General features: G+C 63.9%; 1 protein-coding gene across 1 annotated transcript; it reads right to left on the bottom strand.

Annotated features, from left to right (window-relative positions):
* Positions 1-969: 969 nt before the first annotated feature.
* On the bottom strand, positions 970-14,278 carry PPRC1 (PPARG related coactivator 1). The gene is made up of 14 exons (XM_030487056.1): positions 14,132-14,278; positions 10,372-10,515; positions 10,078-10,233; positions 9,543-9,659; positions 6,472-9,196; positions 6,017-6,070; positions 5,587-5,647; positions 5,166-5,233; positions 4,205-5,003; positions 2,523-2,696; positions 2,297-2,360; positions 1,924-2,045; positions 1,621-1,772; positions 970-1,325 (listed from the first exon to the last, which is right to left on the bottom strand). Exons 1-14 carry the CDS (start codon positions 14,270-14,272, stop codon positions 1,222-1,224), a joined length of 4,881 nt encoding a protein of 1,626 aa, XP_030342916.1. The 5' UTR covers positions 14,273-14,278; the 3' UTR covers positions 970-1,221.
* Positions 14,279-15,451: the final 1,173 nt, after the last annotated feature.

Consider the following 15,451-nt stretch of genomic DNA (forward strand, 5'->3'; position numbering starts at 1 on the left):
GTGTGCTGAGAGAGGGCCCAACTGGGCACCACTGCACCCTGCCCAAGCCCGTCCCTGTCCTGAAACCAAGGTGCTCGATGCCATCTCGATGCCAGCCAGCACTGCCAGCTCAACCCCACTCTGGTGCTGGAGATCCCCACGCTTGTCCCAGCCCAGAAGCAGCCCAAGGCAGAGCTTTCTCTGGCTGCCAGCACAAGAGTGGGGTGCAGGGCCCTGGCACTGCTGGCTCAGGGCGAGGTGCAGGGAAGATGCTCGGCAGCAGGCCCAAACACGCTCCCTTGGGTGCTGCCTGGGATTACCCTTCTCCACTGTGAGCTGCAGCACACTGCAGGGCCTGGGTAGGCATCCTGCATCCCTATTCCTGTCCATCTTTCCTCTGCAAAGCACCATCCCGCTGTGCTCTGCCCAACTGTAACACTCCCTTGGAGGACACCTAGAGGTGTCAGACATCCCTCTCCTGCCAAGCTGGAGCAAAACCAAAGAGCGGGCTCGAAAAGGACAGGCAGACATCGCGGTTGTGCATGCTGCTCTCAGCACAGGCGGACCCCTGCCTGTGCTCCTGTCAGGGGCTTGAGCCCCTTGTACCCCCAGCCCACAGCAGGGAGCGGCGGTGGAGATCTTGCACTGCCCCTCCGTGGCCACCACGGGAGCTGCAGGTGGCCACAAAGCCCAGCCGGGTGCCCCAGGGCCGTGAGTCCTCGCTCCAGCAGACCTCAAAAGGCGGTCAGAGGAATCTGTGCTGCCTGTCCCCAGAGGCGTTCATCCCGTGCCAGGCCACAGACCCCTCACAGCGGCTCCATGACGCCGGTCCTGCCCCCTTTTCCCCAGACACCCCCACTCCTGCACCTAGTCCCTGATCTGTGATACCTCTCACAGGGTCAGACCCTAGCACACAGTCCCCAGGTCAGAGAGGGCACAGCCCCAAGCCCACACCTGGGAATGGCCCACACGAAGGAGACAAGGCGGCGCTACTGTTTGGGCATCCACATTTATTACATGGCTGAGGCAAGCCTGGGGCTGCCACTCACCTGGGCCCTCTGGTCAAAGGCAAATGACCCGTCCTCCTTAAATACTGGTTATAAAACAAATTTCTTTTTTAGCTTTTTCTTTTTCTTAAAAACCCTATCTCTCTCTCTCTCTCTCTCTCTCTTTCTCTCCATACTTTTTTGTCTTTTGTGTTTGAGTATAAAAGTGGGTGCGGGCGCTCCGCCTCACCAGCTGCTACCTCCGCAGGCTGCGCTGTGCCTGCCGTAGCAGCGTGTCGAAGTCCAGGGAGTCAAACTTGCTCTTGACAGGGGCTGGGTCGAAATCCTCCCGGTTTGAGTCTGGAAGACACGGGGAGAGGCTGTCTTGAGCTACAGGGACTGGCACAGTTCTGGCCATCCCCACAGCAACTCCGTCATATTGCACTTCATGTGCCAACTTCCAGACCCAGAACTGGGCTGATGGAGGACTGAAGGGATGGGGAGCTGCTGCCCAACCTCCCCTTGGGGCAGGACTATCCCTGGATGTGGTCCTGCCCAGCCAAGCCTGATTGACGCCAAGGATGGGGACTCCCACACCTATAGGAAGTAGAGGATCGAGAGTGCCACCCCCCAACCTGGGGGCTGCAGGACTCACCCAAGTCAGCATAGTTCCTCCTGCAGAACTGCCGGCGGCCACCAAAGCACAGGTCGAAGGGCTGCTCGTCTGGGCGCCGCAGCTTGTGCCCGCTCTCGATTGCAGCAAAGGCTTCCTCGGCATAGCGGTAGGTGACAAAGCCATAGTTGTCCCTGGAGCCGGAGAATAAGGAGAAGGAAGAGATCACCATCAGCACAGTATGTTTGTCCCTCCTTGCTCTGCACCATTCCCTTGAGGAATGGGAAAAGGGACGAGAGGAGCCATCCCAGAGAAGGGGCTGCCCCATGTCCCTGCAGCTCTTACCCCTCAGAGCGGAAGTGCAGGGTGCACTCCTCGATGTCCCCAAACACAGAGAAGCGGTGCTGCAGCTCTGACCGGGTCATCCTGCTGGGGATCTTGCCAATAAACACAACTCGTCGCTCCTCCTGCGGGCAGGGATGAACCGTTCTGTGAGACAGGAATGGGGGGACGCGGCATCTCCGAGTGATCCCTCCCCGTGAGCAGGATCTCTTGCACAGAGCACCCTCCCTGCATCGCCACCCATCACACCACACCCTGGCCAGAGCCTCCCAGCAATGCTGCCTGCCAGGCTGCGACCACATGGCTTTCTGAAGTGATGGAGGGGCTGAGAACACCCGAATCTCCATCCCCAGCTTCCCAGCCTCCCAGCACTCACTATTGCACGTTCCTTCTCAAGGATCCTCTGCCTTTGGTAGTGGTCCTGCGCATCATAACTGTACCTGGCAGGACAGAAAATGGACACATGAGCTACAGGGTGCAGAAGAGAGTGATCCCAGACACAAGGGAGATACTGATGGAGTGGGTCCACCCTACCCAGGACACTGGAGGCCAGGAGATGGAGTAGGGGGAGCTCACACCCCTGCAGGGTGGCCAACGCTTACCTTCTCCGCCTGTTACTCCTCCTGCGGGGTGAGGGGGAGCGGGACTGGCTGCGGGACATGGACCTACATGAGTAGGAGGATGCTGATGATGAGGATGAGGACCTGTGCCGGGACCTGCCACATGACCCACAGCTGGAGCGGGAGGACGAGCTGTGGGAACATCTTGAGCGGTACCTGTGGGAAGGAGAGACACGGCTCAGTGCCAAGCCCTCCCTGTGCCCAACACTACGGAGAAGAAAAAGACCTCCGTTCTCTCCAAGGTACACAGCACCCTACTCAGACAGGGCCCATCTCCAGGGTGAGCTGGGCTGTGGGAACCTCTGCCCAAGTGGTCTGTGGTAGTAATGACACCACAGAGATGTTGCCCCACTTGGCTCCAAACAGCACAGCAACAAGGGAACAGGCTCACAATAGGCACAGCCTCTGAAGAGCAAGAAATAGTCATGGGGAAACCATGCAGCATGTGGCTGCGACTGGACAAGGGCCCAGGAGGAGCCAGGGCTGCCCTGCTGAGCCCCACACAGTGCATGGGATGACACTGGAGCCACTGCATACACCTTGCACTCAACAGCCATGCAGATGGAGACTGCATGTGCCTCCAACCACACTGAGAGCTGTAGCATGCACTGGTACAGGGCTGGGCTTCTGTGATCACAGCCTTCTGCCTGCAAGAGTTTCTCTGGCAGGGCCAGGCAGCAGGGCTGAAACTCCTCTGGGATCAAGCTGTGCTGCCTCCAGCCAGCAGCAGGGTCCCTCTCCAAACATGCTGGCCACAGGTGATCCCTGCCATAGGCAAACCCAGACCCTGAGCAGGGTGTGCCTGCCACATACTCTCCTGGAGGACAGCAGGTCAGGATGGCACAGTCCATGGAGATGCCTCCCAGCACAGGGCCAGCTGCATTTGCTGGAAAGCCAAGCCAGACAGGGCAAGCCCCTGAGCTGTACATCCCTGCAACACACCACTATGTAGGTGCCCTTCCCAGCTCCAGCCTCCATACCTATTGGCCACCAATGGAGGGGCCTTGGTTGGACAAGCCCTAAGCACCCAATGACCCGAGATGTCTCCAGAACTGGCTGAACAGCCAGGGAAAGGTGGATGAGGGATCCCTCGCCAGCTCCGGTGCCTCACATACCAGCTGGGACAAGCTGTGCATCACTCAGATGCACAAGGACTCCAGAAGAAATGCATCCCGTGGAGACAGAGCTGCCCCACTTTCCTGCACAGCCACCTCCATAAGGAGCACAGAGAGCCCCTGAGGCAGCCAAGCCAGACAGGTTTTCCCCTGCTTGCCTCTAGCAGCTCCCTAGAGGCCTCCACTGTGGCTCCTCTCATTTCTACACCTAGGGCTGCAAGCAGCTCCACAGCACGAACACCAACACCTGTAACAGTACTCCAGAAAAAGCATCCAAAAACCAAGGTGCAGCCAAGGACTCGTAGCAAAGTATTCCAGGAGGAGTAAGGAAGCCTCACAGACATGGGGTTCATGAGACACCCCCTAGTAGGGTGCTCCAGCAGCTCCCCCAGTCTCTGAGCCAGGCACCCCTTCAGAAGGGCCATAAAGACAGAAAGAACAAGTACAGCCATCAAGTAGGTCCATAAAGACGTGTCTGAGCACCCTCACAGAAGACCAGCCACCAGACAACTGCCCAAAGAGCAAGCAGGCAGATGCTCCTCTGCTTACCTTCGCCATCGCTTGGGTGGTGGGGAGAACGACCGTGACCGGGATCGGGAGGACGAGGATGAAGATGAAGAAGAGGACTCGCTAGCTCCATCCGAACTGGAGCTGAAGGAGCGGCTGGCACGGCTCCGGCCAGCCCTCCAGCCACTGGCAGAGGGGCTGGGCGAGTCCCGGGGTTGCCGGTAGCAGCGCAGGGACCTCTTGGCAGCAGCATGGCTGGGCTGGGCACTGGAAGTCCGCACCTCCTGGTCCCGGCAGGGGGATGCAGCTGGAGACAGGAGCACTGAGGTGGGGGGGCTGCCGCCTCCGTCAGTGGCCTTGTTGGGGACGCTAGTCCGATAATCCAGTGGGGACTGGCAGGCTGTGCCCAGCGGCTCTGGCCTGGGCCCCACGGTGGTGCTGGGGGCTGGCGGGGTGGGCTTGGGCTGCTCCAGCGTCCGTTTGGTTAAGGAGGAGATGGGTTTGATAGTGATGTCCCGGTGGTGTTTGACATTCCAGCGGGAGCCGCCCTCGGCAGGGGGCTGCGTGCCCAGGCTGCCGCTGCTCTCCGGCCGCGCCGCGCTGGGGATGCAGTAGTCGTGGTCTCCCAAGCAGATGTGGCTGGGGGCTGAGCTGGAGGGAGCCGGCGTCAAGCTCTTCCCCTGGAGCTTGCTTGGGAGCAGCGGCTTGGCTTTCACCAGCTTGGCCATCTTCTGGGGCCCTTCCTGGGCTGTGGACCCAGGTGACTTGGCCTTGGCCAGCAGCGAGACAGCAGGCAATGGCTTCCAGAGCTGGTGGGGGGGTGTCGCTGGCGGCGTGAGGCCTGTGAGAGCACCACAGGGCCTTCAACAGTAGCCCCTTGCTGCAACCCATGCGGCTGGGGCTCCCTCCTGACCCAGCTCCCCTCAAGCCCCGGGGTCCCCCCAGCCCCACAACAGCCCTTGCCAGGGCACGGCAGGATGCCCTGTCTCACCCCAGGTGTTACCTGCCACGTTGGCCAGCTCAGAGGCCTGCAGGCTGTCCGGGAGCTTCCTGTCCTGCTGGGTCTCAGGGCTAAGAGGAAAGGAGCTCTGTCAAATGCAGCAGGCTAAGCCCATCCTCAGTCCCCACACCTGGGACACCCACCATCTGGGCCCGGGGGACAGAGGATCTGAAAGAGCTGCAAGGATGGAACTTCCACAGCTTGGTTATGCCCATCTGCTTCCCCCCTGCTTTTGCCCCTCAATGCCAGCTCTGTCCCCCAGCCCCACAAGGAGCTCAGCCCCTCCTGGGATGGTGGATACAGACCCTGGTGCAGTTCAGACCCTGCTAGGACCAAGAGCTCCCCTATATCCCGCCAAAGGCAGGGCTCAGCCTTCTGCCGGGCTCTACGCTGGGGCATTGGATGTGAAGCTGCTGGTACTCACCCAGAGCTCCCCGCCGGCCGCTGGTCCTCAGGGGGCTGCACAGGAGCTTCCTCCTTCTTCGCTGAAAACAGAGCGGGTGGGTGAGGGTGGTGAGGGGTTGGAGGGCAGGGGACAGACCCTGCATGCTGGGGGACACAGGGCACCCCAGGCACAGCCAGGGAGAGGTTTCACAGCACCCCAAACCCAGCTGCCTGCAGAGAGGCGCTGCACATCCCCTTTTCCTTCCCAGGCTCTTCACCACCCCATTCACTGCCCTGGGGACCCACAGATGCTTTCACAGACCAAGGAGACGGGGGCAGAGACACCCCCAGGCAGGGTAACACCAGCCCACAAGCAGCAGCATCCCGCCCCACCACAGGGAGCACAGATAGCGCAGGGAGGACGGCATGGCATGGAGGGAGCCCCACAGGGATGGACACTGCATTCACACCTTCAGACTTCTCGAACTGCTCCAGTAGGCTGGACAGGTCGGTGGCTTCGATCCCTGGGCCAGGGAGAGAGCACAGCAAGACAGGTCAGCCAAAAATCCCCTGGCACCACAGGGACGCACCCCAGCCCCATCCTCCCCATGCATCAGCCTCCTCAAGCGCTGGGAAGAAACAGTGGCAGAGCCTGCAACAGCTCCACATCCCCTGCAGCAAGGACAGGAGCACCCATCTACAGCCCCAGGAGGGACCAGTTTGGGCAGAGCCAGCCCAGATCATCCACTGGAGGCAACATCCTCCAGATGCAGATGCCTTTTCCAGCACACTAGAAAAGGCTGCAAGCCTGCAGGCACAGCTTTGCCACCCTTGCCCTTAGAAGTGCCAGGAACCGGTCCCGCTGGCAGCACCGCAGCCTGGCTGGCTGGAGATGCTCAGCCCAGCACCCTGCAGCCCCACTCACCAATCTCGCTGATGAAGGCTTGCACGATGTCCTTGCTGCTGTCGCTGGGCTGCACTGGGCTGAGGAGTGGCTGGTGCCTCCATGGCCGCACAGCGGGTGCCTTGGTGGGCAGGCTGCTCTCTCGACCTGCTTTCAGTGGTGCTGCCACAGCCTGGGCAGTGGATTTTTTGCTGGGCAGCTCCTGCCCATCAGCTGCCTTGGGCTCCAGCTCCTTCTCCACTGCTCCCTTGCCCAGCGCTGCAGCCTCCTCCGTGAGGTGGGTAACAGGGGACTCCCCAACAGGGCCAGCAGCAGGGGACACCTCTGCAGGGCAAGAGATGGCAGCCGAGGGGGCCTTTGGTAGCTCAGAGGCGGGTGAGGCCTGGGGCTCCTCCATAGGCTGTGTGGGGGCAGCTGGGGGGTCTGCTGTGTGCTGGGCTGGCTCTGCAGGAGGGACCCTGCTGGGCTGGGCAGCAGCACCTGATGGGGCTGCCAGGGGCTGGGCAGGGACCGGGGCTGGAGGGGCCTTCAGAAGGGAGCTCTCCCCTGCCAGCCGTGCCTGCCTCCGGGGGTCCGATACCCTGCTGGTCACTGGCCGGGCCGGGCCACCAGCAGAGCCCATCTCACTAGCCAGGGTGGTGTGTGGCTGGGCAGGGAATGTTGGTGGCTCTGGGCTGCCGAGCACAGGGGTGGCGGGAGGCTGCCCGTGCAGGGGGCCACCAGCCGGGAAAGCAGCAGCACCCTGCAGTGCTGCTCCAGGGTCCCTGTATGCCAGGGGAGGCACCGGCGGTGGTTGCACAGGGATTCCTGGCCAGTAGGATGGCAGTGGCCACCCCACCGGTGCATAGGGGCCACCGGGACCAAACGGTGGAGGGGGTGGCACAGCCGGCGGGGGCCAGGCCATGGCTGGAGGCGGGAGGCCAGGCACCATGTGAAAAGTGCTGGAGGAGCCAGCGCTGGGCGGCGGGGGCAAACCATGGCAGCCCACGGGCTGCGGGCTGAAGCAGGGCCAGGAAGGCACTGGTGGGTAAAGGGCATAAGCACCGGCAGAGGCTGGTGGCATCCCAGCAGGGGCCACCCCAGCGGCTGGGGGCACGTTTGGTGCGACAAAAGGCATTGGTGTTGATGGGGGTGCTGGAGCCGTGGCGGGTGCTGGAGCTGAAGCCAGAGCAGCAGGAGCTTTGCTGGCAGGAGAAGGGACAGCAGCGGGGCTGGCGGGTTTCTCTGGGCTCTTCTGAGCACTGGCCACCTCGGTGGGGCGCAGGGGTGACACCAGGCAAGGGATCTCTGCCAGCTCTGTTGGAGGCTCAGGGACACTGGGCCATTTGCTGGCCGCTTGCTTACTGCTGTCCTTGCTGCCCGGGCTGGGCTGGCGGTGCAGCATGCGGATGCGGTACTCCCGCAGGCTCAGGGCCTTGGGCTTGGCTTCCTTGGGCAGACTCTCGCTTGTCTCCGGTGCTGACAGGCTCTGGGGGGGCTCCAGCCCCACACCTTGCTCCAGGAGTGGGGACGCAGCTTCCAAGACCCCACTGCCCTGCCCAGCAGCCAGCTGTGCATCTCCACTGCCTTCAGCCTGGTCTGCTGGGCTGGGACATGCAGCTGCTGGTGCAGCCTTCTCCAGAGGCACCACGGTCTCAGCATTCCCCAGGGCCATGCTCACTGTTCCCGGCACTGGCTCCTTGTGCAGCTCCCGCTGTGCTCTCTCGAGCGGGGAGGCCCTCGCTGTGCTCCGGGGCCTGCCCCGGGGCCGCGGTGCCCGCTCAGCACGCAGCTCCATCTGCCCCTCTTTCCGGGCTTGCTCCAGCTGCCGCGCCAGGAAGTCCGAGACCTGGACGGAGGGACACGCTGCGCGACACCGGCTGGCGGGGCGCTGGCCCGGGGGGCGCCCAGCGCCAGCCGAGCGCAGCCGGTGGGCGACACAGTCCCTGCCCGGCCTGGCCTGATCACTTTGGCCAGCCTCCCCTTTCTTTTTCCGGCTCTTCCTTGCTCTCTCCCGGCCACGTCCCTTCTCAGAGCCCTCGCATTTGCTGCCCGCTGGGGCCTCCGTGCTGTGCCCGGAGCTGTTCTCGGGGCTCCTGGCTCTGGGTGCTGCTTCCTCTGGTGAGGACGTGCCCTCTGGGATAGTGCAGGAGGGCTCCTTCCCAGGCAGTTTCTCCTCCTTCTTCTCCTCCATCCCATTTTTCTGTGCTGGAGCTCCTGGAAGCTCCTCTTGATCCTCTGGGATTGACTCCCCAGTGCCCTCCTCTGCTCCCATGAGCTGGGGCTCCAGGCTGGGGAAGCTGGGAGCCAAGGGCTGCAGGACCACAGGGATCTCCATGCTCTCCCCCTCACCAGGCACGATTTCCAGCAAGACGGGACCGCTCAGGAGCTCCTTGGCTACGGGCTCAGTCTCGGGGTCCAGGCACACGGTGAAGGTGGGCAGGCAGTAGGGGTGCATGGACTTCACCAGCTCGCTCAGGGACACATCGCCTGTGTTGATGATGCAGGGGTCTTCACACTCCTCCAGCGCCGTCGCAGCCCCGCTCACACGGAACTCCCGAACCTCCACGCCACGGTCTAGCTCCGGGCTCAAGGCAGTCTCCTCCTCCTCTTCCTCCCCGTCGCTGCGCTGCGGCAGGGGCTGCTCCCGGGCCCGATGCCGGGGCACCTTCCTCTCCACCCTTGGGGTGCTGCAGAGTTGCTTCTTTGGCAGCGCCGAGTCCTCAAGGCCACAAGTGGCACGGTCCCAAGCCAGGTCTGTGTCAGTCTGGGAAAGAGAACCAGAGTGAGTGTCAGCTCCTGGACTTTCACCAGAGCCCCCCCAAGCACAGCCAGTGGTGGGTGTGCTGCACCTCTGCAGCAAAGCCCCTGGGCAGGCAAAAAGATGGAACCACGTCTGACCCTTCCAGTAAGACACAGCAGAGCTGGAAACCTGCCACCCCTACAAGGGCATCCCCAGTCCCACAGTGGCCCTGCTCCCACTGCCACCGGTGCTCTGCAAAAGCATCACTTCTGGGAGAGGATGCCTGTGCCAGGCAGGGGCTGGGGTCAGAAGCAAGACCCCAGCCCCATCCCAACACTGCTGCTTCAGCTTCCCCTGCGGAGCTGCTCACCTTCCCAACCACAGAGATGCTGCTGCTGCCACCGAGAGGCCGGAGAGCCTTGGTCTGCTCCAGGGCAGGGCTATCGCACTCGAGTGATGGACGGGACAAGCTGAGAAACTTCTGAAACTGGAGAGGAGACAGACAGAGGATGAAGAAGCAGCAAATTGCTGCTGCTGAAGGGACAGGCCACCCCCGGCCCCACAGTGGCCACAAATGCCACCCCACAGAGCCTGGGAGCAAACCCAGCCCTATTTCACCCACGGCATGCACAGCCCCAGTTGCTCAAACAGAGGGGGACATGGTGCTCGCCAAAGCCTCTGGCACATCTCTGCCTCTACACCAAGACCCAACCCAGACTGGAACCTCAGGGGTGACCAGGGCTGGCTCAGCTCTCCTCTCACATTGCTGGTCAGAGGGGCCATCCCAGAGCACTGGTGACCAGAGTCCTACTGCCTCAGGGCACCCTCATGCCATAACCTGGCAGAGCCCTACCTGAGCATCTCCCACCCCTCCTGGGTCAGGATGGCTCAGCCCCACAACTCACTGAGGGATTCTCCCGCTCCCGAGGCGAGGTCAGCAGCTCTGCATCCATGATGGTGTCAAAGGGGGACAGGGTCTCATCGTCTGTGCTGTCCAGGATCTCAGTGATGGCAGTCAGCAGGGACAGCTCGTTCTGCGCATCCAGGCAGGCCTTGCTCTGCTGCAAGAGGGGCAGTCTCAGAGGGCAGCGGGGCACGGCCACGGGACCTGGCCATGGGACTCGTTGCCACCACCCTCACCCATGCCACAGGCAGAGCCAGCCCAGCCACCACTTGCCAGCCTGTGTGCATGCTCCCACCTCGCCCAGAGACAGGTCCTCAATGATGGAGATCACAGATGAGTCGAGATAGTTCTGCATCGTCCCCAGGATCTCTTCAGCCTCCAAGATGGTTTCTGCATCCAGTGACGTCAAGTTCAGGTCATCCTCCTCGAGGGAAAAGCACTGTCGAGGAGCACAGAGGGAGGTAAACACTGTGCAAAGCACCACCACCAGCACTGATCTCTGCAGCACACGTGGGCTCCCAACAGCCTGCACTGCAAACAGCGGCTGAGCTCACTGCTGCACCCCCAAACCCGCAGGGGAGGCCGGTGGGACACGGCTGCGCTGCAGGGCAGGAGATGGCACAAGGGACCTTTCCCTGTTGTTCTTCAGAAGAGGTTCAGGCCAGCCCGCCCCTTGCTTTCAGCTCCAGACCCCTCCAATTACCTGGAATGGCTCCACACTGAAATGACTGGGAAAGACGGATCAATAAACCCCCAGCAATTCCCAGGCTGTGCCCAACATCAAACATCACTCGTGCTGGACGGGAAGAGGCTCCCCCACCCCACAGGCTGTCACACGCTCCTGACTCTGGCTGTCAGCGCTTCAGATAAGCCCAAAACCATTACGAAATTCCTAACAAAAGTGCAGGAGTCAGCAACAGGGATGCAGCCGGCTGCCACTGCCAGGGCCCTGCCCCAGCACCTCTGCTGCAGGCTACAGGACACAAGCTGTGCTCATAATCTAGAACCAAACTGACTCTGTTGCTCTTCTTCCTTCAAATTCCCAGCCCCACGTCCTTTGCAGTTCCCCAGCCAGCTCCAGGAGTGTTCAGGTAATGCTGGATTAACTTCAGGAAGGTCTCTACTGCACTCCGTGGAGCCCAGCGCTGCAGAGCAGCCAGGAAAAGCAAGATGCTGGTGCAAGGGCAGAGGCTGCAGCCCCCGGGTGAGCAGAGCCACCAGACACAGCATCTGCCAGGAGCCGAGCGGCAGCACAGGCGTGTCGCTGGCATGAGACAGGACGTGAATTCCTGTTTGTAGATGGGCTTAGGAAGAGATAACGCACTCGGGGAAGATAAAGGCACCAAGGACGGAGCCCTGGGAGAGCACACTTCCCTCCCAAAGCAGGAGCAGGCAGCGAGCTGTCCTCCCCCTGGAGCACCACAGGGAGAATCTGCCTGTTCCTTGGGGGATGCGCATCTGATAAGGCAGATGTTTCACTAAATAGGTGTATCCTAAAAACATGGCAGCACCAAAGCCGCATGCCCAAACCCCCAGTCCCTAGGGCTCTTCAGAGCCCTGCCCCATCAGTCAGAGCAGCCACCTCTGGGCATGGCACAGCCAGGAGCCCTGTGTGACCCTGGAGCACCCGCACCCCAGGACCAGCCTGGGAACTGCAGCCAGGACCCCCAGAGCAATGCCTCTCAGCCACCCTTCCCAAATCCCCCCAACCTGTTACTGTGTGCCAATGCGGCAGCCCCAAAGAGCAGGAGCCTGCAGTGGTATAGGGCTCAGCATCTCGGGCCACCCTCTCACAAGGCTCTTTCCCTGGAAGCAGAGCCCACCAGTGGCACTGGGACAGCACTCCACGTGCTGTGCAGACCAGTCTATGGAGCAGTGTCACTGCTCAGCATCCCCAGTCCCTCTCTTGGCTGTGCTGGCTGAGGGTCAGATCCCAGCACAGAGTCCCGCTGGCAGCTCTCTACGGCGCAGCCTGGCTGCGATTCCCGGCCAGTGCTCCTGGAGATGCTGGGAGGAGCAGGGAAGCACATCCAGGCTCACACACCCAGCACTGCCAAGCGCCGGCGTGCAGCCCTGAGTCAGCGCTGACCGGCAGGCACAGGAGCAGCCAGCGGGAAGGATCTCATGGAGCACCAGCAGCCAAGGGATGCGGGGCCAGCTCACCCCTGTGGGGATCCATGGGATGAGCCCGGGACTGCATGGCCCTGCCACGGGGCTGGCTCTCCCCAAAGGCAGCGTCTAATAAGAGGTTTCCAGCCGTGACCGGCACTGGCCACTCGGAGGGAGGGAAGCACAACCCTCCCACTCACATGGCCTCTTCCCATGGCTCCTGCCTGCAGCCCGGGCGATCTCCCAAGCCCTCCTCGACTCCCTTGACTCAGCGCCTTGCAACGAGGAGTCCCACAGCCGTGAGTCACCGCTGAACCAGGCTGCTTTCCCCCAGGACTCCCTTTGATCCACCTGGTGCTGGGCACCTTCTTCAGTCCTCGCTGCTTGAGCGTCGGGGCGGGGGCATGAACCAGCCCAGCCTGCTCCCGCGTCCCTGCCCGCTCTGCTCCCTGCCATAGACCCCTGTCCCCCCATAGCTCATGGGGAGGACACCCTCTGTGCACTCCCAGCTCCCTGTGTTTGCTCTATGTTCAGCAGCACAGCAGGAAAGAGGCTGCGGGTCACAGAGATGCTCAAGGACAGGCTTCGGCACAAGCCACACCATGCCCAAGCAGCCAGCGCTGCCGGGGAGAAGGGAGGATGCCCACAGCCCCGGAGCGAGCTTTGGGCACACAGAGAGCTGGGATCTGAGCCAACAGCCTGACACGGAGACAGCCTGAGCATGGCCACCAGCTCCTGCAGCAGCCACCCAGAGCAGGGAACGCTGCACTCGCTGCCAGGGTACCCAGGAGGCACAACCGAGGCCACCGTGGGCCCCATCTGAGCCGTGCTGGTGACACACAATACGTGTACCTGGCGTGCCGCGGGTACGCCCAAGCAGAGAGCAGCCGCCCTGCCCGCAGGCAGGCAGCCAGAGAGCCTCTCACCTACCCCAAGCTGCCGGCAAGGCCATGGGGCACAGGGGGAGCCCCGGGGGTCCACTCGGCCAGCACGGCACCGGCAGAGGATGCTCATGGATTCGTCAGCTGCTTTTGGGAAGCGTCAGGCAGGAACACACCCCCGTTACCCACATGCAGACCGCCCCAGCAGCGCTGGGGAGAGGCGCGACGGTCTCAGTATCACGCTGCATGGGCTTGGAGGGTCTCCCCGCAGTCCCCAGGACAGCCCTCAGCCAGGCAGGAGCACCCTGCAAGGGGCAGAAGTGTGGGGCGCCCCGAAATCCCAACGAACGCACAGCGCCAAGGCCCAGGTCCCGGCCAGGGGTGTCGCACCCCCGCGCTCCCTGTCCCACACCCAGCGCGCCAGCCCGGCACCGGCAAAGCCCCACCGGCACCGGCGCCACCGGCGGTGGCAGGGACGCTGCGCACGGGCGGCAGCACCGCGCTCCAGACCTGCCCCGGAGCAGGAGACGCTTCCCCTGGGATAAACCCCCGGAGCAGCTCGGGGAAGGTTCCCCTCCCCGGAGCACGCCACGTCCTCCACCGGCGCACCAGCCACCGAAACCGGCGGGCGACCGCGTCCCAAACCGCGCTCCCTCTCCCGCGGCCGCAGGTGGCGGAGGGCGGCGCCGGGATGGAGGGACCGCGGAAGGGGAAACGGACCCTGCCGGCGCCCCCCGGCTCCACTCTCCAGGGACCGGGCGTCACCGCCCGCGGGGGAGCACTGGGACCCCCACCCCGGCGTGTCCCGGGGCCGTGCCGCGGCCCTCCCGCCCCGGGGGGCTCCCCGCGCCGGTGCTGCCGCCGCCACCCCGCCCCAGCGAGAGAGCCCCGGGCCCCCACCCCGCCTACAGAAAGGGCATCCCGGTCCCGCGCAGGGCCCCCCGCCCGCCGCCGGCGCGGCAGGCCCGCTGCCGGCACACGTGGTGCCGCCGCTGCCGCGGGAGCCGCCCCGGCCTCCCTCCACGTGTCACAGCGCGGCCCGCGGCGTGCCCCGCCGCCCCTTACCTGCGGGGGACCGCCGGCGCGGAGGGGCGGCTCTCGCGGGGCTCCCCCGCCCGCCAGCCCTCGGGGAGCGGCGCCGGCCGCGGCACCGCCGATCCCGGCCGCGGCCACGGTGGGCACCGCTCCGCCCCGCAGCGCCGCCATCTTGGCGCCTCCGCTCCCAGCGCGGCCACTGCCGGGCGCGGCACGTGACCGCCGCCCGCCCCGCACTACAGCTCCCGGCAGCCACCGCGCCCCGCCCCGCGCGGGGCATACCGGGAGCGCACCCGTTCGCCGCCGGCGGCGCGCCGAGGGGCGGCTCACCCGCCTGCAGGGCCAGCGCGGCCGCGGGGGGGGCGGCGGGCGGCCATCTTGAGAGCGGGCAGGGCAAAGAGCTTCGCCGCCATGCTTGCAGCGGGCGAGGGCTAGGAGGGTCGGCCGCGCCCTGCGGTGCGCGGTGGGCGGGGCGCAGCGGGCGTCATTGGCGGGAAGCGCCCAAGCGGGGCGGGGCCAAGGCGCGTTTTCCCGCGGCGCCGGCGGGCTTTGCCGCACACGTGGGCGCGGCGGACCCGGGGATCTCTTGGGTGGGGGGGGGGCTCTGGGACTGAGCGGCTGCGGGAGCGTGCCTGGCCCTGTGCTGTGGAGCGGCCCTCGCAGCAGCGCGGACGGTGCTTCCTTGAGCCAACCCCTGTGTGGGCTTGGCGAGGGTGACACGCACGTGTGGCGGGGGGGGGGAAGGAGGACGACTCTACCGGGGAAAGGCAGGATGGGCACCGCGAGCTACCACGCAGCCCCCGGGCACGGCTGCGGGGCAGGGCTGGGTACCAGGTAGCAGCCTGTGTTCGGGCCTGTGCTGCCCGCTGGGGCTGGCACGCAGAAAATTGCCTGGAGGATGCGAGGGATGGGAGGAAAAACTTGGATCATTTGCCCCATCCCTAGCAGTGTTCAAGGCCAGGTTGGATGGGGCTTTGAGCAAGCTGGTCTAGTGGAAGGTGTCCCTGCCCGTGGCAGGGCGTTGGAACTGGATGAGCTTTAAGATCCCTTCCAACCCAAAGCAGTCTGTGATTCTATGACACAGCTGCAGTCCAGCCCAGCTCCCCCGGGAGGTGCAGGGGATGCTGGTGTGCCCAGCTCTTGGCCTGGCTCTGCTCTGGGACCCCCTGCCCAGAGTCCCTTTGGGTGCTGTCTCCTCCTGCAGCTCTTCCTTTGGCTCCCATACAGCAAGATCATCTCCTGGGGTGCAGGGATGTGCTCACAGTAGCACAACTGCAGCACAGACATGCAGGTAGGAGCTTGGCTGTGCAGGATTTGCCTGGCGGGGGCTAATCACCCTGTCCCTGGGGG

This window comes from Strigops habroptila, chromosome 5, assembly GCF_004027225.2.
Source record: "Strigops habroptila isolate Jane chromosome 5, bStrHab1.2.pri, whole genome shotgun sequence".
NCBI classification, from domain to species: Eukaryota; Metazoa; Chordata; class Aves; order Psittaciformes; family Psittacidae; genus Strigops; species Strigops habroptila.